The 21,768-nt window shown below is 44.8% G+C and overlaps 1 protein-coding gene and 1 pseudogene across 2 annotated transcripts in view; one reads left to right on the top strand and one right to left on the bottom strand.

Annotated features, from left to right (window-relative positions):
* The first annotated feature begins 1,174 nt into the window (after positions 1 to 1,174).
* On the top strand, positions 1,175 to 1,800 carry LOC118577292 (annotated as a pseudogene).
* An 18,344-nt stretch (positions 1,801 to 20,144) lies between these two features.
* The window catches only part of Hs3st2 (heparan sulfate-glucosamine 3-sulfotransferase 2), a 105,923-nt gene continuing 104,299 nt past the window's right edge, over positions 20,145 to 21,768 (bottom strand). Inside the window, exon 2 of one of the 2 annotated variants that reach the window (XM_036190956.1) lies at positions 20,145 to 21,505. In XM_036190956.1, the coding sequence (XP_036046849.1) occupies positions 20,887 to 21,505 (619 nt within the window). In that variant the 3' untranslated portion in view covers positions 20,145 to 20,886. The remainder of the gene's footprint in view (positions 21,506 to 21,768) is intronic. The other variant, XM_036190965.1, reaches the window with a different exon arrangement.

Genomic DNA, 21,768 nt, shown 5'->3' with positions numbered 1-21,768 from the left:
GCCAGGGAAGACAGTGCTGACAGAGTGAAGCCACAGCTGGAAGCCACACCGAGGAAAGATACAGGAGCAGAGAGATGGGAAATTTAATAATCACATTAAAAAATTAAACACCAGGCCCCAGTGGTTGTCGCTTTCCATCCGCTGAGATTCACAACACTTGACATCCAATTATAATTGTGGGTTCCTATAAAACAGCCCATTAAGTGCAACCATAAATTATTATTGCTTATGTGGAGTAGGTTGCTGGCTTAGTAGCTGATAGTGAGGATTATGGAAATTATTAACAAGCAACAGTGTCTCTTGTAGTCTTCCTGGTCTGGGGAGGGTATATGGACCCTGGGGTGTGTGTGTGTGTGGAGACAGCTGCTCTGGAGTTGGGCCTGCATATTCTGCTTTGGGATACAGCTTCCTCTGTATGTGTCAGTGGGAGTTGCTTTCTCAACTGCTCCTCGAATTTTCTACCTAGTTGTCTTGGAGAGACAAAAAGAGCAGGGTGAAGTCCAGGGAGTGGTGTGTGTTATGTTCATGTGCCTGCTCACTCGCTCGTACACATGCAGCCACAGTTCAGGAGTGTCAGTTGCTCCCACTTGCGGGGTGATTTGCACAACTCTGGCAAAAGTTGTGACTTCGCAGTGTTTTCTTTTCCTCTTCATATCTTATGGGGGTGGAGTTATCAGTAACCTGGGTCTATTAGTGAGAAACTGAGGCACAGGGAGGTTATTGGTAACTTAGCCACGGTCACAGAGCTAAGAAATAGAAGTTTCGCTTTTGTTTGGTTTGGTTTGGTTTTTCGAGACAAGGTTTCTCTGTGTTGTTTTGGAGCCTGTCCTGGATCTCGCTCTGTAGACTAGGCTGGCTTCGAACTCACAGAGATCCATCTGCCTCTGCCTCCCGAGTGCTGGGATTAAAGGCGTGCGCCACCACCGCCCGGCAACCCAGGCACTCTGACTCTGGATTGGTACCCACCTTCCTGCACTGCCTAACAGCACACACTCTTTCACATTGCTATGTACACATTTGAATAGTAAGAAAGTCACAAGGCAACTCTAAACTCTTTCTAAGAACAGCCCTTAAAAAGCCACACTCGAGAGCGTCCTTGAAGCGTCACGAGTGCGCCTCACAGAGCGCCCTTTCCTTGCCCACTCCGGTGCAGATCTGTCTTTCTGGATCTGGCCGAGCAGCAGGCGCCATCATGGGTGTTGACATTCACCACAACAAGGACCGAAAGGTTCGGCACAAGGAGCCCAAGAGCCAAGACATCTACCTGCGGCTGCTAGTCAAGCTGTACAGGTTTCTGGCCAGACGAACCAACTCGACCTTCAATCAGGTTGTGCTGAAAAGGTTATTTACGAGTCGCACTAACCGGCCACCTCTGTCCCTGTCCCGGATGATCCGAAAGATGAAGCTTCCTGGCCGAGAGAACAAGACAGCTGTCGTTGTAGGGACGGTCACAGATGAAGTGTGGCTTCTCAAAATGCCCAAACTGAAGGTGTGTGCACTGCTGGTGAGCAGCGGCGCCCGAAGTCGCATCCTCAAGGCTGGGGGTAAGATCCTCAACTTCGACCAGCTGGCCCAGGAGTCTCCCAAGGGCCGAGGCACTGTGCTCCTGTCTGGTCCTCGGAAGGGCCGAGAGGTATACGGCATTTTGGCAAGGCCCCAGGAACTCCACACAGCCATACCAAACCCTATGTCCGCTCCAAGGGCCGGAAGTTCGAATGCGCCAGAGGCAAGAGGGGAGCTGCGGCTACAAAAACTAACCTTGGATCTTACTGTCATTTAAAAAAACGCGCCGGGCAATGAAGGCACACACCTTTAATCCCAGCACTTGGGAGGCAGAGGCAGACGGATCTCTGAGTTTGAGGCCAGCCTGGTCTACAGAGCGAGATCCAGGAAAGGCAGAAAGCTACACAGAGAAACCCTGTCTCAGAGAAAAAAAAAAAAAGCTTTGAAAAAAAAAGCCACACTCTTGGTTGTTTATAGTTTCACAGGCTGAGACCTTACACACACACACACACACACACACACACACACACACACACACACACACACACTTGCGCGCGCGCGCGCATTTGAACATAGAGGTGCAGTCATATACACAGGAGTATTCACACACATGCACACAGAGGTGAATGCATACAAACATGCATGATACACACAGAAGCACACACACATACTCACTGTACATCTCTTGCCAACTGCCTCTGACTATATGGAGAAATCAATGCTAACTCTGTACCTATAGGGAAAAGTCACACCCTCTTTGAAGAGCTTTCTTCACTGTGTAGCAGCCTGTGCTGGCAGCTCCCCTCTGTCTAGTGCTGTTTTCTGTTTCCTGGGACTTGTCTTTCTGGGGATTCATTCCCCTGGTGCAGTACAAAAGTTCTATCAGTCTGACTGCTGTCAGCTTCATGCCCTCCCAGAATTCTCCAGCCTCAGGCCTATTGATAGGCCTATCAATACCTTTCTCCATTCCCTAGGGTCACAGAGGTTTTTGCTCTTTATCGTTTGAGTGGTACTGCATGAGTGGATAGAGGTAAGTGTGAAGGCTAGATGTTCCCTCTGGAAAGCAGAAGTTGTCCATTGATTTTGAAAAAAAAAAAGGCATTTTTTAACAGCAAAGAGAATACGTATATAGCCTGGTATGCTGGTCCATGCTTGGAATCCCAGCATCCAAGAGGCAGAGGCTGGAGGGCCAAGAAGAAAAGGCCAGACTGGGTTATGTGGCATGATCTCAAAGCAAAAACAAACAACCAAGCAAACAAACAAAAAACAAAAACAAAAAACTCACAAGGATGGAACTATCAACTTTTTGACAAACACTTGATCACATCGAATATGCTCTAGAATTCTGTGAGGCAGGACCTGAAAGTGGAGGCAGAGAGCCTTTCTCTATCAAATGCACACAGCTAAAAAGATAGCAGAACCAAACTTTGAAATCTGAAACCAAAATTTGGTTATTGAAACACAAAGCCAGTCCTTTCTAACATAATCTACACCTTGTTTTGACCCAAAATAATTCAATAATTTTCTTCCTTTCTTTCCCTTCATCACCTTCCTTCCTTCCTTCCTTCCTTCCTTCCTTCCTTCCTTCCTTTCTTTCAACATGGCCCCATTTTGTAGCCCAGGTTGACTAGGAATTCAATTATATAGCCCAGGCTAGCCTCAGCAACCCTCCTGCCTCAGCCTCCTACGTTAGTGACCATGCCTGGCGCAATATTTCTTATTATTTTCTTTTTATAAATGCAGTATCTTTTCAAGCCTTGAGAAAGCACAGGCTAGGAGTAGTAGCAAACAGGTCCCCAGCCCCCATTTTTCCTTGGCTCATGTTTCAGAAGGGCCTTGTAGCACAGCGTCTTCTTAAACTTCCAAGTCTTCCTTTATTTTTTTCTTTTCCCCAACATTTTTTTGGAATACCATTACAGAGTTTGACATTCTTGTCCATTCTCAGATTTAAAAAATAGTTCTATGACTGGGGAGATGGCTCAGGTAAGTGCCAGCATCAGGACCTGAGTTCAGATCCCCAGCATCTTCCTAGAAGCCAAACATGGAGGTGCATGTATGTAATTCCGGTGCTGGGAGGCCAAGACAGGTATATACTGGGGGCTAGCCAGTCAAGCCAAAATGTTCACCTTTGGGTTCAGTGAGAGACTCTGTCTCCAAAAACAAAGTGGGGAGTGATAAAGACACCCAAAGTCTACCACTGGCCTTCATGTACATGTATGAGTGAGTGTACCTGCATACACATGCATAAACCACAGAGAGAGAGAGAGAGAGAGAGAGAGAGAGAGAGAGAGAGAGAGAGAGAGAGAAAGAAGAAGAAGAAGAAGAAGAAGAAGAAGAAGAAGAAGAAGAAGAAGAAGAGGAGGAGGAGGAGGAGGAAGAGGAGAAGGAGAAGGGGAGGAGGAGGAGAAGGGGAGGAGGAGGAGGAGGGGAGGAGAAGAAGGAGAAGAAGAAGAAGAAGAAGAAGAAGAAGAAGAAGAAGAAGAAGAAGAAGAAGAAGAAGAAGAAGAGAAGAAAGCAGACTCTACCAGTCCTTATTGGATCTTTCTGTTATTAGGACTGAAAGATACATGGGAGATTTGTATTTTTCTTTTTCTGGATTAAGGTTTTAGTTGCCTGTCATGAGTAGGAAGAGCATTTCCAGGGAGTCAGCATTGTCCACAGAAGTTTCCTTCCAGGCCAAGCAGTTTCCTTTCTGGGCTTATTCCTGCAGCAGAAGTTACTAGGGCACAGACCTTCTCTAGTGTCCCCATTAGAAACTCCTTACATATGCTTTGTCTGGGCTTGGCACACTGTCTTAGGGAGTCGCCAGGCCCAACACTGTGGGCCAGGGTGGATGCTGACCATGCCTTCCCTTGGTCCCATTCTCTGAGTATGGGGGTTTGTTGTGGTTTGGATGTGAAGTGTCCCACAGTCTCCTGTGGGAACAACTGGTCCCCAGATGATGGTACTGTTACGGAAAGTTGTGAAGTCTTAGGAGGTGGAGCCTTGATGGCGGAATTAGGTCCCATGGTGGTGAGCACTGGGGCCTCCTTCCCTGTTTGCTCTGCTCCCTGACTGTAGGTGCGATGTAACCAGCTGTCCCATGCTTCCGCCACCCTGCCTTCCCTATGGGGACGGACTGTGTGAACTAAAACTGTAAATCAGAACCAGCCCTTCCTCCCTTGTGTTGCCTTGCCAGATAATTGATCACAACAACAATAAAAATAACTAGTAAGTTCTCCCCCACTGTGTGTGTGTTGTGTCTAAAACTCTCTTTGGCCTCAGTGTGTTGTTGGCTACCTTCCCTGCCTCCTGATGCCGATGAGGGTCTCTCTCTCTCTCCACCCATTTCCATCTTCATTTCGGTGACCATTTCAATTGGAATTTATTAAGAAAGATGAATTAACAGCATGAGTTTAAATGACGATAATAAAAATGCAAATTTAAATTCCCCTCTTAAGAAGAAAAACGATTGAGAGAATACTCAGAAGTGTATCTGGGTAGAGAAATTACAAGCAAGTTTTATTCTCTGCATTTTTTCCTATCTCAACTGGATATCTATTACTTTTACCTCGTATTTTTTATATTTTCATATCAAAATGTCAAACGTGTAGAAAATAATGTAACAGAAATCCATGTACCCACCATAAAAACTAACACATGTTAACATTTGTTCTATTTGATGATAGATCTATCTCTTAAGGGCACCAATTTGTTTCATAATCAAAGACTTACACATTTAATACCTGTAGAAAGGGTTCATTTCTTAACAGTGAAAAAGCTGGCACCTGGTTGGCTGTCCAAGTGACCATATCTGTGTAGGGGCACCTCTGCTGTTGATACACACATCAAGAGGGATGCTAGAGGTGCATGCACAAGTTCAACGCCTAGAAATGCCTACATAGGTAGACAGACCTATGTCTGTCTGCAGACTGCTTTCCTTGGTAGTGTTTTGGGAAATCATGGGGGCTTTTCCTACCATAACATGCTAAAGTTGAGATTCTGATTGAGCAGGAGTGCTGTAGGTCTGCCTTTCAACAAGTTGTCAGGTGATAGGGTTGGGTAGCAAGATTTCAGAGGACTCTGCACTATCCCAGACAGAAGGAGGCCATCCTGGTGGTATATGTCTGAAATCCAGGCACAGTGGTCAGAGTCAATGTTGTACTGGATTTGACATTTTTAAAAAGATTATCCCCATTCCTGGAGAAAATGATTGGCTGCTGGAGTCTTTGCTCTCAGTGTTGACTGTCTCAATTATTATCAATTATTGTCATTAACTCTTGGAGCAGAGTACAAAGGGTTAACTCTGCTATCTGTTCTCACTAGAAAAAAGATAAATGTTTGTATCTTCCCACATTTTCCACATTCAGCATATTTGAGAACAGGATGACTCATCTCTTTGTCGGTTTGTAAGATTTTAGTTACTGCATTGATCACGTTTTACAGCAGATGTGAATATTGGTTGTGTGTAATAATTAATCTTCATTGCCACCCTGACTAGATCTAGAATCACTTAGGATACTGAGATACACATCTGAAAGCGTCTGTGAGGTGTTGTCAGAACAGATGACAATGTGGGGAGACCCACCCCATAGACTGAGAGCCCAGATGGAATGAGTAGGAAAAGGAGAAGGCTGGAAGGGCACCCCCTCTCCTTGCTTCCTAACAAGCACACTGCGAGCTGAGCATCTCACCGTGGGAGCTGTGAGTGTTCTCAAACCAAGAGTCAAGACAGTTCCTTCCTTCCCATAATCGTCAGTCTTGCTTATCAACTTGATTGAATCTGGGATTGACTAAGACTCCTATCCTGGGAGGGTATTTCCTCAGAGAATTAATAAAGGGGAAGACTGTCCCCCAGAGTAAGCAGCACCTTCCAGTGTTGGTCCACATGTGAAGAGTTCTGAGAGACAAGCTGCTGCTTTTGCCTGCCCACTTTCAACCTCTGTTCTAAGTGCATCTACTCTGTTGCTGCTTCTGCTGCTGCCATCCTTCACTGATGTCAGAGCCCAATTTCTTTAGCCTCCCGGTGTGAACTAAACCAGCTGCTCCAGGAATCCCCCAGCAGCTCTCCAGGCATCCCCCAGCAGCTCTCCAGGCATCCCCCAGCAGCTCTCCTGAAATCTCCCAGGCTGTCAGTGCCATGTTGGACTGCTGGGGCATCTAGCTGTGTTAACAGGGCAGGTGTCTGGTTTGAAGTTCTACAGTGTGCAGACAGCCATTGCTGGACTACCCAGCCACGTTGTGTAAACTAGTCTAACACTCCCACTGTGACCTATGCTCATTCTCTTCCTCCTGCTACCCTTGAATCCTGGTACTTCCTTTACATTCTTTTTGTTGGGTGTTTTGGTCACAGAAATAATGAAAAATGAATAAATTTGGGGTTTGAGAGATCAATAGTGTACAATTTTGCTTTTCCATCTGAATTCTGAGCTAATTAAAAAAAGACACAAGTCTAAAACTGATGACAGATTTCAGTTGCACCCTTGTTGTGATGGGTTGGCATCTGAGATGAGAGATCTCGTCTGATGAGATCTGACTTTGTGGATCAGGAAGTTTACTGACACCCCCTACCTTGTCCCTCAGCTGGGATACTGGGAAGCTCCCCTGTGGTATGGTGTGGGTCTGAGGAACAGGCTCGTTTACCCAGGTACTTGCCTGACTCTAGACTAGGATTTTCTGATAAATGAGCCCCACTCAGACAGGGAAGAAGCCACACAGGTCAAGTCTGTGAAGAAGAGAGGTAGGTCATGATCTAGCTTCCTGAAAAGGCCTTGTCTCAGGAGGCAGCTCCAGAAGGGGGAGCATTCTCTTACAACAAGAACAGTGGTTTTGTGTTTTAGTTAGAGTTGATGGAACCAATGTTTCCATTTATGAGAAAAATGGAGGTTTCATTTTCAAGTAATTGAGGAATAATGAGAATAATTGAGAAGTGGTGGTTTAAGTTCTTTTGGTAAGGGACTGGAGTGATGGCTCAGTGGCTAAGAGCACTTGCTGCCTTTGCAGAGGACCTGAGTTTAGGTCCCAGCACCCACATCTCACAGCTCACAGTTGTCTGCAACTCTAGCTCAGAGGGACTGAATGGTATCTGAGGGTAAATGCACCCACGTAGATAGACAAGCATACACATAAATAAAGATAAATAAAAATTAAGGTAATCATTGCATAAATACTATAGACATATCAAAATTGTAAAAATCATGTCAAAACATCTCAAATTTGGGTCTCACTGGCCCAGTTAAGATTTCCTGAAATCTTACCTTTACAAACTGAAGGTGAGAGTCACTCTTCTTTATATTTTTCATCGAGGACAGGAGGATTTAGGTCATTATTTGATGATTGGCCATGATTTGATTCTAGTTCATTTAATAGAGAATAGGTAGGACAAAAAAGTCCAGGCCATTGATGTATCATTTCATATACACATTGTGATTTCATATATAAATCATTTATAAGTTGAGTCTCATGATCTTATTAGTATTGACCCAAGGCTTTTAATTCTCCTTTCTGTCCCTCATCTCACTGAACTCACCATGAGAATCTGAGTGGGTAGACTGATAAGTTGGTTTTGTTTTAAATGACATGAGAAGAGACTGTGTTCTTTACAAATGTGGTCCAAATTTTAGCAACATCCATTGCAATTCAAAGTTACATTTTCAGGATCTAGACAGCATGAACTAATGAATTCCTTTGGCTAAATGTGCCAGGTAGAATTGGCAACATACGCACACAGCCCAAACCAAAAACCTGTGTTTGGCAGAGAACTCTTGACATCCAAATAGGAAACACCAAATTGCTCCATCCCAAATGTTCATTCACTTGAGAACCATTTTGTTGCCATTTCCCCAAAAGATTAACTGTTAAACATTTGTAATCAAAAACTAAATGTAGCCTCCAAATATGCTATATAGAAAGGTCACAATCTCTCTTACCAAGAAAACCCTTCAAAAAAGTCAGGAGCCATTTTACATTTGGACCCTTATAAAAAAAATCCCCATATTAAAACATTCTTGAAATTATTCCCCTTCGAGCCATGCTTCACTGGTTATACAGCTTGCAGCAAGCTAAATCGATGCTAATCCTGGATGTTTATATAGGTCGCCGGATGGACTTGTAACAGAATATTACAGGAAAATTTAACTCAGTGAAGGCAAAGAAATTACACCCACATTTGGTCCTCATTCCTGGTGGTGTGAACCTAGAGTGTAAGTGCTGAGTGTAAGCAAGCCCTTAGATAGTTGTAACAAGAAAGGCATGGCTCCATTTTCACAATTGACTGGCAGAGAGGTCAGCGGTCCCAATGTCCTGGGGATGGGGATGTGGGACTGGGAAAAAAATTCTTGTGGTGCTACTGTCACAGAATTCTTGTGGGCCTTGTCTTTTGGAAGGAAATAATTAAGTCAAGAAATATAGAGAGCTTAAGCAGAAGGTTGTTTAAACGCTCCAAAGAGAGACTGGAGTGAGTTGCCTTGAAGGTGGGAAGCAGCCAGTGGGCTGGATCCACATTGTGGATTTAAAAGAATTTCTCGTGGATACTTAAGAGGTAGGTGGCATGCCCATAAGAAAAGGTGATCCTCTCAAATCACAGTGGACCATATCTTCTTTTTAGGGTGTTTTTCCCATGATCCTCTAGAAAAGCTCTCAAAAGAGGAGGTGTGTCCAAGCCCCACTGTGAGCGATGTTGTAGTGACATCAGGTCTTTATGGACCTAGCCCTTTCATTAGTGGGATGCCCTGTTGCCTCACTTTCTAATGTAGTAGGAACAACCTAATTTTAGCTTCAAAGATGTTGAACCACAAAGGGGCATCTGACCTCTAGGAGACATAGTGACAAGGTGAAGCTGCTGTCCCCTTGATTGCCTCGGATCTAACACTCTACTTACCTAGCATCGTCAACATTCAGGAATCTGAATAGAGAAGCAACAACCCCAGCAGAGAGTTTCTAGACAGTGACCATTTTTAGTGCTAACTATTAATCACCACATACAGCAAAAAGGAGCTGGTAGGTCTGCCATGCTCCAGCGCTTGGCCACACATATGAGTAATACAGATTGGACCTGAGTGGGGGGAAAAAGAGGACACAAAGTCTGGCGGGTAGGAAAGGGGAAAGGTAAGGACCTGGAAGGAGCTGGTAGAGGGGCAAATACAATCAAAATACATTTTACAAAAGTCTGAAAGAACTAATAAACATACACAGAAGACCTGATGCTAGAGATCATGGGGAATTTAGTGATCGACTTCTACAAAGCATGAGAAAGGGAAACGCAGCATTTTGTGTCAGTATATTTATCCATATGATGTGATTTTTAAATAGACCCTAGTCACTCAAATAAGTTAGACAGGACACTCTGATAGCTTACTGTGCTCTCTAATTTCCTAAAAGTTTGTTTTAGGAGGAGACAGGGGAAAGAGTCTTCCTTATAGATCAAAACAGTGAGGGATTGGAAATTTAATACAGTTTGATATTTTAAACTAAGGTTGGCAAAACACAATAAAAACATGGCAGAGCTGGGCGGTGGTGGCGTACGCCCGTAATCCCAGCACTTGAGAGGCAGAGGTAGGTGAATCTCTGTGAGTTCGAGGCCAACCTGGTCTACAGAGCTAGTTCAGGTCAGGCTCCAAAGCTACAGAGAAACCCTGTCTCGAAAAACCAAACCAAACAAACAAACAAACAAACAAAAACCCCAATGGCAGATCATCTAGGTACAGCAGGCATTTGTGCCACCAGGTGGAGCAGAGGCCTAGCACTGCTTTTCAAGCTTTCAAAGCTAAGCCAGAGTGTTGTTTTAGAAACTTAGTAGAGTTAAAAAAAGTTTAATGGCATCTATCTATCTATCTATCTACTATCTATCTATCTACTATCTATCTATCTATCCACTATCATCATCTCATCTATCTATTTATTATCTATCTATCATCTATTGAGATAGGTAGATAGATAGATAGATAGATAGATAGATAGAGCGAGCAGTGTGCAGGCACATGATTCAGAGGTCAGAGGATAACTTTAAGGAGTTGGTCTTCTACTTCCACCATGTGAGTCCCCGGGATCAAGCTCAGGTCTCTTGGCAGCAAACTCTTTGACCTCCTGAGCCAGTTCACCAGCTACTAGTTTTTGTAGTTACTTGGGACCTGTTCATGGAGATAAGCCTCTATCTCTGTTGGCAGTTTCTGTAGTCACCCTCCCCTTCATAAAACTTTGTTTGTTAATTGCCCATTTTTGATAGACCCCTTTTCACATGAGCCTACTGAGTGCTGGGATTATATATGTGTGACCCCAATACCCAGATTTTTACCTTTGTAATTACAGAACTTTTTATCTGGTGACATTGGTGGCTAATCATTTGCCCACAGCCAATCTAATACTGTAATTTGTGATTTAAGTTCAAGGAGGGAAAAGATAGTCTTACTTTTCCCTTCTACCAGTCCAGACTGCTGCTAATTAATAGTTGTTATACCACACCATCTGGACATCCAACAGGAGCATCTAATTTAGATTCTCATTATTGTATATGGGGAAGGCCAACATGCAGATTATCCCAGTTCCTGTAAAAAAAAGGAACATTGTTTTGATGAGTCTCTCACATGAAAATCTCTCTCAGGAAACTGGTCCGCTCTGCTTTGAACGCACATCATGAGATCATATGAGATGCAGTTCCCATCAGCTTTCTTTTTTGCCTTAAGTATTCAGAAACTCCTGATATGGTGGCTCAAGCCTTGGGAAGCAGAGGCAGGTGGATCACTATGAGTTTGAGGCCAGCCTGGTCTAAGGGGTGAGTTACAGGACAGCCAGAGCAACAACAGAGAGACCCTGTCTCAAAAAAACAATCCCCCCCAAAACCCCAAAATAAAAAGTATGCAGAAGCTCAAAGCCCTGTTTCAGCTCGGTTATAGGACTTTTTTCACTATCATGTTCCTTGACATGATTATAGTGTGTTTGTTCCCATTTTTTCTCCTTCCTCTCTTTATCCACTACCACTGTCAAGCTGCCTCTTCCTCCTGCTCCTCCTCCTTCTCTTGTTCTTCTTCAAGACAAGTTCTTACTATGCTGCTCAAATTGGTCTATAATTTAGGATCCTTCTGTCTCAGCCTACTGAGTGCTGGGATTACATATGTGTGACCCCAATACCCAGATTTTTACCTTTGTAATTACAGAACTTTTTATCTGAAATTTTGTATTGAGTTAGCAACTCTACTTCCCAGATGTCAGTTTGGCTTTGGAAGGAGGCTTAGTTACCCCCGACCCTCGTGCTAGTCCTTGTCATCACAAATGAAGTGCCAGGCTCTGTGTCTGATGTCTTATTCTTGTTACCACTTCTCAGATAGTAATATCAGAGAAGATTTATGAGTGCTGTGAGCAGCACAATATGCATATGTTCTCTGGCCTCGGGTCTAACAAACTTTGTAGATGGCAATTTCTTAGGACATCATTTACAGGTGAGCACTGTAGTGCACACCTCTTCCTCATAAAGACAGGGAATTCAGAACTAGAGGTTGTAGGTTTGAGTCCTCACTGTGGAACTTGGGTCATGCTAGCTAAGTCTCTGGGTTTCAATTTCTTTCGCTCTGCAAAACAGAAATAAAGCTTTTATTTATTACAAGGTGAAAGGCATGTGAGAGGACCCCATTCCCTTAAAATAGCATAAAAATTGCATCTTATTATTTAAAGACATGGTTGAACTCCTATCTAAAATATCTCTGTGCCCTGAATTCTTCACCTCTGCCATTTTGTCTTTCCATCACCGTATTATCCAGAATCCCTTCACTGTGCCCAAGTCTAAAGACTCTGAACACAGAGAGCCTTCGCAAGTGTTCTCGGGACTCAGGAGGTACTAGAAGAGGCCTGTGCAGTCCCTGTCAGGAGCCTAGAACTGAGCTCCACTAGGACAGGGCTCACTTGTGTTTAGTGAGCTGCATAACCCTAATTGTTCAAAGGATAAGGCACATCACTCTCTCTAGGTCTAGAAAAAAAAGAAAAGCTTAGCCCCTCCCTAGAAGCATGGTGGCAGGATAGCAAGCCCATCAATGGGTGATAAGGTGGTACTCAGACTGCTAATCTCAGCTAAGATCCATACTGAGGTGTTCTGGGGCAGACTATGCTTGTATGTCAGTCATGATCCAATTAGCCAGGTGTCATCAATCATTTACAGTCAACTGGACATCAGCCAGACACACGTCAGTCATGAAGATCCATCTCCAGGCCTTTGAGACACGGGAAGAAAATAAATGTCAGCCACGTACATGCATACATGTTTGTTAATGATTCTATCAAGTGAGGAGGGAACACAAACTTCGTGGCCCGGTAGCAAGCAGGAAAAAGGCTGATTTAAGAATTAAGAAGTTTCTAAAATTCTTCTACTTTTCTCTCACCTCTTCCCTTTATGGTCTAGCAACTATAAAGCATGTTTGTGTGTACCAGGGGAATCAGATTTCAATGATAGGAGTCAAATACGTAGAATGGCATTGTCTTCTGAGACTGGGCTCCACTGGGAACAGGTCAGATGACAAAGGGACATGAGCAAAATCCCCCTGAGCCACCCCCTCAATCCAACAGTTACCTGTTCACCCTCTGCCTTAATCTGTTCAGGATGTTGACACAAAAATGCCCTGAACGAGTTCCTGGTCAACCATGTCACATCATCTTCTACTTCTACTGGCTAGAAAGTCCAAGACCAAAGCGATGGCCAGTTCAACTGCTCTCTGCTTCCAAGAGGATGGTTTGTATGTGCTGTGTCCTTGGAGACGTAACAGACAGAAGGACAAAGGTAACTGAACTCCCTCTATTAGGCCCTATGACAGGGGCCTGCACAGAGCCCTAACAGCCTATTTGCCTTCTAAGGGCTCCACCTGTTGCTGCTTTGCATTGAGGATTAAGCTTCAAAAGGAATTTTGGAGAGGATAGTCAAGCTGTGATTGCAATGGTCCATCACTGACTAGATTTCTGTTCACCTGGTTGAGCATCTGAAGCACTGGGTGGCTTTTGTTTAGGCACACTGGAATATAAAGACAGGTAATACTCAACATCAGAGCCAGTTAGTGAAGCAACATGTTCTCAGTGACAATCATATACATGAAAGGGAAGAACAAAAGACCTGGGCCTTCTTCTTACAGTTATTCTGCAGTATGTATGCGTTTTATCTGCAAAAATGGAAGATAAAATTGCTGTGCCATTTAAATCATATCTCCCTTTCTTTCCCTGATGGAATGGAATTGAACTTGGTTGGATTGAAGCTTTATAAAGAGGTGCTCCTTGAGTCACCAGCTGAGAGGCATCTGACTCAATACCGAAAATGCATTTGGTCTAGGTCCCAGAGCTCAGGTGAATTCTAGGCACCAGGCACTTGAACACATAACAAAAGTCCTGGCTGCTGATTTGTCTCCTCAGGTTTCTCTGGCCAGGGAAGCTGGGAGAGGAGCAATCAGGCAATGGTGCATCCGAGCTGGCTACTTCTGTCTCCAAGGAGTTGGTTGTGTGCAACTCCTCCTGTTCATACACTCAGCCACGCTGCACTAGTATCTAGAAACTGGCCACAGGGGGAACATTTACACCAGGGATACTGGCAGATATTACAGCTGATGTCCTTTGTCCTTCCACTCCCTCAGAGATCTGATTTACTAACTTGGAGATGAAGGTAGAGAAAAGTTGGTACTGGGGTCTCTTGCCCTCAGAACTCAAGTGGAAAAGAGGGGAAGACAAATTGGAAGTCTCAAATAGCACCCATGTTTGAGGAACATGGAGGCTCTTCCTAGGTCCATTCTGAATATTGGTTGAAAAATGTTGGTAAGCAGAGACAACTTTTCAAACCCTTGCGATTCCTTGTAACAGAGCCTGTTACTGCCTCTCTGACCTCTATTTCTCCTTCTTCCCAGGCATCAACACTCTAGGTTGAAATATGTTCAGCAAAGAGACTGCATTCCCTGGCTTTCTACGCAGCCAGACGTGATCAAAAGACATAAGTGTAAGAGCCACAATCTTGGCCCAATTAAAAATAACGCTGCAGAGTTCTTAGGATGCCCCATGTAGATTCAATGCCCAGTTTCTTAGGCTATCCCACAATGCAATGTCCAGGTTTCTAGGATGTCCCATGATGCAATGCCCAGATTCTTAGGATGTTCCACAATGCAATACCCAGATTCTTAGGATGCCTCATATGGATGCAATGCCCAGGTTATTAGGATATTCTACAATGCAATGCCCAGATTTCTAGAATAACTCATGATGTAATGCCCAGATTCTTCTTAGGATATCCCACAATGCAATGCCCAGATTTCTAGAATAACTCATGATGTAATGCCCAGATTCTTAGGATGTCCCATGATGCAATGCCCAGATTCTTAGTATGCCCTATGATTCAATGTCCAGGTTCTTTGTGTCTCAAACAATGAATGAGCAAGATACATGTTAACAGGCAATCAAGATCTCCTTTCAAGAGAGACCAATTCTTTGTTTAAGCTACTGTTCTCATGAAAGCAACCAGTTAAGAATACTGGTCCTATGGAGCACATTTACATGTTCACTGAACAGTGGCAAAATGCAGTAAGGGTTTTATAAGTGCATGCCAAGGCGCTTATGCTTGTTCTCCAAGCTCCCAGAGGTAAAAGCAACATGTTTAAACTGGGTTTATTCTGAACCAGTTTTGACTGAACCACTCGATCCTGGGTTGTAAGAACAACTTCATTCCAAGTACACGGGATGAGACAAGAGGAAGGAAATTGCTATAAGCTCAGTTTGATTAGAGCTGCAGAGCCTCTCAGCTGACAGAAGACTAGCAGCCGTGGCAGGCTCTCCTGCCAGGGGTCAAATAAGCAAGAACAAACTGAGAACCTACTATGCGCCAAGCAAGAGTTTTCTCACCTAATCTTCACACAAACCTATTATCATGAGTACAATGTATGTCTTGATTTACTGGTCTTTAAATCATCCCAGAGAAGAAATAATCTGCCCAAAGTCATACAGCTAGGAAAGAAGAGAGTTTGGGCTTAAACTTGAACCTATTGACCCCCAGAATGGTGCTTTCTCTAGCGGCCTTTAGGTAGAGGCAGGACAGGGGAAGCAAGGACTGACTCACATTCTATTTAAATGGAGATGTATGCTCACATGCCACAGTCCCAGAATCAGCACACACCTGAAGCATTGCTCTATGAAGAAGAGTCTGTGTCTGGGACGGGAAGGTGTCCCTCCATACATGCTGTACTCTGCTTCTATAACAGAATTCCTTATATTTCCCCATCTCCCTGCACTTCATAACGTGGCCAAGGGATTGAGTTCTGTGGAAGTGGGTGTGGATGAAAGGAATGCTACCACCCCGTACAACCCTCAGGGGTACCATTCATACCACGAGGAGGCTATGAATAGAACGGATGCTGTAACCTGAAATAGAAGCAGAAAGGATGTTATAGCCTCAAAGAGAAGAGGCCGTTTTCTCCTGAACCTTCTTTGGATCCTGAGGGAATGGTGTATGAGGGGACAAAGATCTGTGACAGTAGATCTCTGACCCACCCACCTCCAACAGGCTAGTATTGGTCAGTGTGATAGACAGCTCCTCTTTATCTCTCCTTGCTTCCAACCACAGAAAGACAAACATGACCCTCAAGCTACACATAGGAGAGCCTATGGCCAGCTTCCCAGTGCCAGCCACCTCTGCTCAGGGTACACCCGAGGAGTCCTTCTTCCCCTTCATTCCATGGGGAAGCTTTCCCCCTGACTTTGAGGTTCTGCCTAAGGCAAGGCTCCTTGCGGTAGTGAGCCTAGCATGCTCTGAGTGAGTAGCCCTGTTTCTTCTTTTCCAGGACGGTCTTTATTTCTTGTCCTCTTTCTGTGGAGTGGAGTGCGACCATGTCACCATCTTGAATTCACAAAGGGGCGACGACTCTGCATCTCTGGTATTGAAGACCAGCCAGTCACCTGCTTCGAGATACTGCCAACAGAGGGAGGCACACCGATCTTTTAAGGTACTGCTTTGGGTCTGGTTTCCACACCCCCACCTCATGTGCGTGTCTCCTTGAGGAGGCCTCCCTCTTGGACTCACACAGAAGAGACAGACTTCATCTATTTAAACTATTTAAATGGCACTAATGTGGGTCTTGTGCAACTCTGCCCTGGGGCAGCCTGAGCAAGAGGGAACATTTACACTGGATTAAAAATCAGAGTTTGCTGAGCAGACTCATGTACTCTGGATTTCAGTCATTTAAACTGGGATTTTAAATGCACCTTAACATCTTTCATTTGCATACAATGATTGATATGCTAATTACAGGAGACATACCTATTCATTAAGATGGGGTGGCTGCTTAGCCCAGGGAGTCTGTGGATGCTGGCAATGTAGAGGGATGCAGCTTATCTGCACACAGCATTCAAGATTTTTACAAATTCTTTCTGAACTCTTAGGAAGTTGAGATAACGTCTCACATTTTTTCTTTTATGTCCCCATGATGCTCTGTCTCTCTATGGCTATGGTTTTGGCCAGAGTGTGGCTCAGGATACCAGGACACTAAACAAATTTCAATAGGAAATACTATAGGGTGATTTATTGCGATCCACATACAGCTTTTCCTTCTGTTCACTAGCAGCTCAGGTTCTGGGTTCTAGGAAGCCATGGCTCCTCATTCCTCCGAATCACATTTTCAGATCCATAGGGGTAAACTCACAGTACTCATTTTTCAGCATCATGGGTGTAGTTATCTGATGTCCTGGAAGATGCTTGGCTCACAAGACCTGCCTGTACATACTGTTAACACCTTAGACTTCCATGCCCTTTGACCCTGGTAAGTCAGATACTGCCTTCCAATGACCTACAGGCACTTAGAACTTTTACTAAAAAACAATAGTTCTTTACTTGGTCCCACAAGATAGTATGGAAATTTGGTGTCTCTGTCTTCATTTTTGGATCTAGTTCCTTTTCTTAGGGTCACCTGCTCACCTCTGCATGCAGGCATGGTACCCCCAAGGGGTGTCTATATCTAGAAACACTAGATGTCTAGCCTACCTTACTCTCCTCCAAGGCTAAAGGCACAAAGATAAGAACCGCAGAGGCCTCTTAACATCAGTTTTTTACAATGTCCTGCTCACAATTCCTGAAGGGTATCAAAAGTCTAGCCATTATCTTAAGTCTGCAGTTGATTCCAATTCCAGGAACAGCAGAGCCTTGCAGGGACAGCACACCTCTCAGATGAGGGAATTACCTATGAAAGGAAGGTGTTCTGGAGCAGGGGTGATCACCCATGGTCATTAGATTGCTCTTTCCAAGCGATAAGTCTTTTTGGACTATCCTACAGAACCAGAACAGGGCAAGAGCATCCAGACCAACTTGACCAGGGTGGTGTAATTATGTCTACCTGGTACCATTGTCCCTCTGTTTAAACCTGAAGCTCTAATCAGTGCCCTCAAGATGAAGTCATGTGGTCCCTTTATCTGTTCCCTTTCCCAGAGTAAATATGGACCCAAACCCCTCTCTCCGCTTTTCATCATTATTCATCTTCTTAATTGGTTTAGTGGGACAGGAGGCCAAGCTGAGCTTGTTGGGGGCTTTTGCCCTAAAACTCTGCTAACACCTCTATAATGCTTGGCAGAGCACATGAATGCAGAGGCCCTTGGGGGTTCCCTAGAGCTTCCTGCCTCCTAGACCATGGCGCCATCCAGGAAGCACACTGCAGCAGTTTACTTCTTTGGCACATGCTTATCCAAGGCCCTAGACTTCAGCACCCACCCACACACCTATCCATCCACCCATTAAACATTTGCTGTGAGACTATATTGGGTTAGCATAAAATAGTCATGATCTTCAAAGAGTTCATGGTCTATGGAGGAAACACATTTAAATGTCTAACTGTTACCTAGTATAATGAAATCTGTTATTGATAAACTACCAGATGAAAACAGAAGAGTGAGCAGATGTCTGCAGACGGAGATGGCCTTGCAAATGCCAAGCAAATGATACTTGAATGAAGTCTGACTGGGATCCTGGTTTTCAAATGAGATGGCGATGTGGGGGAAGGGAGAAGTGCAAGTATTACAAAGCAAAGGAACAGGAATGGGCCAGAGTATGGAGACTTGCAAAGGGTACAAGAAAGCATGTAATTCTGGAATGTTGGAGGAGAGGATGAGAAAGAATCAGAAGAAACAGACGACAAGGGTTAGGATCATCTTGGGTGCCATATTGGAGGGACTGGACATCATCTTGAGAGTCTAGGACATTTAAGGCAAGACTGGGAAATACCCACATGGGACAAGCAGATTATGCAGTTAGGGAAAGGGGCTATGAAGGAGTTGGGAAGCTCAGGAGTACAGGTCCTGTCCACAAGTGGCCACCATTTCTCATGGTAGAGTACAGGCTTTGTGTAGACAAGTATCCATTTTTTAAAAAAGAACCCCACACTTTGATACCAATACTCGCAGTTTGTAACCATTGTCAGGTATTTCAAAGCTTCATGCTAGCCCAGCAAAAAAGTATCTGATGCTCCTTCAGTCCTCAGACCTTCCATTTGGTATTTTCAGTTGAAAGTATCTAAGCAGAGATATTATCCAGTCAAAATCATGTTTCAGAGAAGAAGCTGGGTCTGTAGTATAAGACTTTAATCCCAGATACTCAGGAGGCTGAGGCTGGAAGACCTTTAGTTCAAGGTCAGTCTGGGAAACTTAGTTCAAGATTTAAAAATACAGGAGCAGGGGAGAATCGGTAAAGCTTCCTGAGTAAGCATGAGAGCTTTTGTTTGGTTCCCAGCACCCAAGGCAAAAGCCAGACATGGTAGCAAGTGTTTGCACACCCAGCACTAGGGGAGTAGACACAGGCAGATCCCTGAGGCTTTCTGTTCAGCCAGCTGAGCCTAATGGGCAAGCTTCAGCACACTAAGAGACTCTGCCTCAAAAACAAACAAAGCAACAAAAACCAAGGTGGACAGTCTACCGAGACATAATCCCCTAAGTGGCAAGCCTCAAGATAGTGCAAGACTGTCTCAAAAAACAGTGTGGATGGCCTGCTGGATGAATGACACCTGAGACCAAGCTCTGGCTTCCACAGGTATGTGCACACACAAGCTTGTGCATGAGCACACTCTCCACCATCCTGAACATGTATGTATACAACACACTAACACAATAAGAAAACAAATGCAAAAAAGACTGGGCTATAACTTTGTTTTAGAACACTTGCCTAGCATGTACAAGGGTTCAATGCCTAGCCCTGATGATAAATAAATAAAATGAACACATTCTTTACAGATCTCTATGAAATCTTTCTGTCCCAGACTCCTACAGCTAGAAACCACCCCTGTCTCCACCCTGGTTTCTCCCCCACACAGTCTTCACACTCCCACCCACCCCTAACTGTCTTCCCATGTCTTCCACATCATTGACTTTTTTTTTTTGGTTTTTCGAGACAGGGTTTCCCTGTGTAGCTTTGCGCTTTTTCCTGGAACTCACTTGGTAGCCCAGGCTGGCCTCGAACTCACAGAGATCCGCCTGGCTTTGCCTCCTGAGTGCTGGGATTAAAGGCGTGCGCCACCACCGCCCAGCGACTGAGGTTTTCAGCTTTTTTTTTTTGAGCTGAGGATCGAACCCAGGGCCTTGCGCTTGCTAGGCGAGCACTCTACCACTGAGCTAAATCCCCAACCCGCCACTGACTTCTTCTTACACTGGGATTTACTGATGAAAAGGCCTGGCTTAGAGAGAAACACTCAGTGATAAGGACACGAGAGAGCCATATTTATTTCACATGGACAAGCATGATTCCGTGCATGTTGAACATGAAAGCTCGTGTGAAGAAAGTACCCGTAACAGCAGAATTATGTGCTTTTGTCCACAGGGAGCCGGGAGAGTCACAGAGTGCTTTTCAAAGACAGCATCCTCCAGGCACAGTGGAGACCACAGGCTTTGAAGTCACTGGCTTATTTCATCATCACAGAGTCCGTCTCCTGGAGTGGCCAGAGAGGTGTTGTTAGCTCTGCATACTGTTGATAAGCTGCTGCCTTCTGAGGAGGGTGGAAGGCGTTCTCCTATCCTACCACTCAGGGCTGCTGGGGGAAATTAAGCTCAGAGGGAAGGTACATGCCACATGGAATTAAGAAGTCCACCACTGAGTGTACAGTGATGGCATGGACTGGTGTTCTCACAGCAACAGAACCATCTCCACTCAAAGTATCCCAACATTGGGAGACCACTCTTCTTACAGCAGTTCCCCAAGGCCTCTCACGGGTGGGAGGGAGCCGATTCTAGAACTGGATGGGTGTGCTAGAGCAGGTAGACTTTTCCTGGACAGAGCAGGGACCACCAGTCTCTTGGCCTTTACTCAGCTTCCTGGTTCCAAGATGATCCATCATAGGGTTCAAGATGGGAAGAGGGGCTGGATTTGAGGCTCAGGGTCTCTGGGAGCAAACCTCATGGAAGAGATAAGAGCCCTTGTACCTCAGAGACTCACTCCCACCGGAAGTCCTGCCCAACGGTTTCATAAAATTTAATATTATAAGGTCTATAAAATTCCCGGAGCTGGTCTATGACTTCAGGGTCGATCTGTACATGAGTTCTCCCTTTTGATTTGCCCAGGCATCGTGGCAGGAGTGTCGACTCTGGTTTTTTCAAGCAAGGGAATCCTTTGGTCTTGTTGAAGTAGAAGTGTTTATCTGTGATGAATCGCTTGATGCCCAGGAAATCCTGGATGCGCCCCATCTCACCAGCCGGATCAGTGATGAGCCGCTCGCCACTGACAAAGTGGATCTGGGCCAGCGGGAAGTACTGTAGCCAGCTCTCCAGGTGCAGTGCATACATGCCGATGCGGATGGCATTCCAAGACACGTCCACTAGGCCGAGGCTGCGATTGCGGAAGGACAGGCCCTCAAAGGTGGGGATGTCCGGCTTCTTGGAAAGTGTCTGCGTGTAGTCAGAGATGGCACGGGTCACAGGGTTCCGTACCACCACAATCAGCTTGGTGTCTCGCGACATGTTGAAGATCCGTCGGGGGGCTTCTTGAGTGACAAAATAGCTGGGCGTCTTCTCTAGTGTGATCTGGGTCTCCAAGGTCCTGGGCATCAGGCTCCTGGGGACAGAAACAACCCATCATCAGAGAGCATGGCTGGTTTGGTTTGCTGTTAGTTCCCTCCACTCACACAGTCCTCTTTCTCTTGCTCCATTTGAGTTTCTTACTTGGTGAGGAACTCCCTTCAACTCACGTTGAATTTTAAAAACATATTTAACAAGGGCTTCTTTAAGGCAGAAACAAACTGAATATCTGTCACTATGGGTTAAACAAATTGTTTAATCAACCAGTAGGGTCCAGTGTATATACATGTATTACTATGC

This window comes from Onychomys torridus, chromosome 1, assembly GCF_903995425.1.
Source record: "Onychomys torridus chromosome 1, mOncTor1.1, whole genome shotgun sequence".
NCBI classification, from domain to species: Eukaryota; Metazoa; Chordata; class Mammalia; order Rodentia; family Cricetidae; genus Onychomys; species Onychomys torridus.
The sequence above is the reverse complement of the archived record's forward strand: the minus strand, read 5'-3'. Positions and strand labels throughout refer to the sequence as shown.